Below are 3,164 nucleotides of genomic sequence, written 5' to 3' on the forward strand. Positions count from 1 at the left end.
GCTCTTCGGCCTTACGACCGATTTTTTCCCGGCCGTAGCAGCGGCAACTGCCTCCACTTTTCTCAATGGGCGACTACCTGAGAAGATAAAAGCAAATCAGCAAGGCAAATCAATATGCAAAGCTGGAGAAAAAAAGGAGAAATGAACAGTTACCTTGAGTTTGGGGGGCCGAGGCCTTCTTAGGTTGGCCATTGAAGAGTTTGTTCAGCACATCTTCGACCGGAGCACCAAAGAACTCCTGGGTGTAATCTTCCCACCAATCACCGAAAGTGTCAGTGCAGATGGTTTCTGGGGTGGCCGGTCGAAGGCGAAATTTTTGGCAGTGCTATTGGAACTCCCTCGCAGCAGTTTTGCATTCCTTTTCCGAGGAACGGGGTTCACGTCCACGGCTCAGGACTGTTCGGGAGGAGAGAAGGGGGACCGGGCAACCCTGGAGATAGCCGAGCTGTCGAGCAAGGAAGTTAGGATGATATACTTCCCAACCTGCTCGTTTTCCATCGCAGCCGAGAGGAAGGTCGCGAGTGAGCACAAACGACCCCCAGGACTGACGAAGGTCGGCATCTTCCCCCGCGCCCCACATGGATGTAGGCAGTCTGATGGAGGAGGGATAGTCTCGACGACGACATATCAGGAATTCATCATTGGAGAGGTCATCAAGAGCGAAGAGGTACCTAAATACCTCTTCGGCTTGGTGAGGAGGTGTCGGTTGGGAGGCCAGCTGAGGTCCAAGCGCCTTCGTTGGTGAGAAGTCGGCTATGGCCGGCCGAAGGGAGGCGAAGTAAACTTGTAACCAGAGTTGAAAGACCCAGAGGGGACCATTCTGGTGAGGGTCGATTTTGTGAAGGGTCGCATCGGCCAGGCAGCGGAAGAGATGTGCGAGAATGTTGGAGCTCAGTGCCAGGACGTGACCACTAGCCAGAGCCTCGGCTACCGGCATGTTCTCGACCAAGCATTTGTTTGACTTGGTACAACAAATGTACTTGTTGTACCAATAGAAGAGGAACGCTTCATGTTCCCCTTCTCGCAGGTCCTCTTCTCCTCGGCCGGCAAAATGGAGATAGAGGGTGTTGTAATTGAAGAAGTTCTTGTGGAGCTTCTGAATGTATTCTTTCGATAGGATGTGACCTTCACAGTTCAGGGTCTCGAAAGCCCGTCGGTCAAAAAGCGTCTTCAGGTCAATATTCAACGGGTACCCAGAGAGTGCCGCGTCGATAGGGATCCCAGTTGCTGAAGTCCCCAAAATGGCGGTGACATCGAGAATGGTGGGACCGATGGGACCAAGGGGAAAAACCATGGTGTTGGTGACCGAGCACCAGAAGCACATGGCGGCTAGGAGAAGCTCCTTATCAGGAACAACATCCATTGACAAGAGGAGGATTGTGTCGTAGATGCCGAGGGTTTTCCATTGCTCGCCAAAGAGTCGTTCCATTCGAATAACCCAGGCTGCCCAGGTCGTGATCGTCGAGGGCCAGGAGCCTTGGGGTTTCGCCGCATCCCATCTCGACTATTCAAACCCTTGGAGCAAGGGTGTTAGGCAGTGCTCCTGGAGAAGGCCAGTAATGGTCGACGGTACTGCTGCCTTGAAAAGAGGACCCAAGATTTGGTAGGGAATGCTCATGTCATTTTCAAACCGTATGGTTTTGATTGAGCTCCGATTAAGAATTTTCTGATGCTGTTCACATTCCCTGGAAAGCTTAGAGATGAAGGACGCCATTGTAGGAAGGAAGCACGGTGTAAAAAGTTTTCTGGGTTGGGAAAATTGAAGACGAAGACCTGGGAAAAAGAAATGTGCTGGAGAATAAGGGCAAGAAATTTCAGAATAATTTTGGAAGCGTAAAGTATGAATGAGGGTTTTCAGTATTTATAGGATTTTGGCAGGAAGGGCAATCGTTTGAAATTCAAAACAAAGGGCAAAATCGACCGAAAGAATCGCTGATCATGATGAGTATTTGGGAAATACAGTTGAGAAGACCGAAGGTTTCAGGTTTTGGGGGCGCACGATCACGTGTGACGGCGAGATTGATGGCGAAAGACGTTTCGACGCCTGCACGATGACAAGTGGACTCACGGATTGAGGTAGTGGCTCGCGGATTGAGGTAGTGGTTCAGTTCAGCCATACGGTCATAATGGCAAGGCGGTTCAGGCAACCGCACGCCTTAGACGTCATTATTAGGGATTGGCCGTGTTGGAGGACGCCACGTGGCGAGTTTGGTTAGCAGGATCAAGATCGTGCAATCATGATCAATAGATGTGCCTTGGAACTCGGGCATTAGGGTTCTGAGTGACATATTCGCTTCTTCAAGGCCGAAACTCGGCTGAAGAATTCAGGCCGAGGACCTCAGAAGCGAGGGGGTAATGTTTGAGCCCAAAATAATAGTTTGGGCCGAGGATATGATCATTCTCGGCCCGAGAGGCCGTGCGGCAAAAGGGCCATGGATCGTTCAGCTCGTGGGCTTCCAAGCCTAGGTTAGTTTGATCAGAACGCAAGTCGAGTCCTAGTACAATAGGGAGTCTCGACGGGATGAGTAATTCAGAAAACGAATCCGGCTCGGTTAAGGACTAGGTTCACAATCCTAGTGAAAGTAGGACTGGTCGAGTTGGTACTGATCAGGAGAAGAAGACCTAGTTCGAGTAGGTTTTTAACTCGACCTTGGGGGGCCGTTGCTATAAATAGAAGAGACTGCGCATTATTCAAGCCCCCTGCAAATCAATACAAAATTGCCTTGCGCAAATTCTCACAACTTGTGATTTTTCTTTTTCCTTTTTCACTGACACATATTTCATTGGCATCAACAGCACTGTGGAAGCAACCGGTGATATCTTAAGTCGACCTAGATAGCTCTGTCACCGTAGAATCAGTTGGTCTCGTAGTATCTTCCGTTGGCATCAACAGCACTGCGGCGAGAACAACTGATTACCTATCCAAGTCTCGGTCGAGAAGGATTTCTGAATCCTTATTGGTCGAGGTCATCTCATCAGCCTTCTCGGCGAAGTGAGGTGTTACAAGTGATTACATTCGGCACGTTGAAAGCCGAATTTGATATTGAACTTCATAAAAATAGTAACCTTGTCTTCAGGTTCGAGAGCCCAAGAGGCCGAGACGCGTTCCTTTCTCGGCCGCAATCGCAAGACGCAGAAGTCAGCCGCGCACCCAACGCAACATC

The 3,164-nt window shown here is 50.1% G+C and overlaps 1 protein-coding gene across 1 annotated transcript; it reads right to left on the minus strand.

Moving 5' to 3' along the window:
• Nucleotides 1–325: 325 nt before the first annotated feature.
• On the minus strand, nt 326–1,429 carry LOC139193464 (uncharacterized). The gene has a single exon (XM_070816488.1). The coding sequence runs from the start codon at nt 1,427–1,429 to the stop codon at nt 326–328; it is 1,104 nt and encodes a 367-aa protein (XP_070672589.1).
• Nucleotides 1,430–3,164: the final 1,735 nt, after the last annotated feature.

The sequence above is a fragment of the Malus domestica genome, chromosome 17 (genome assembly GCF_042453785.1).
Source record: "Malus domestica chromosome 17, GDT2T_hap1".
Taxonomy (NCBI): domain Eukaryota; kingdom Viridiplantae; phylum Streptophyta; class Magnoliopsida; order Rosales; family Rosaceae; genus Malus; species Malus domestica.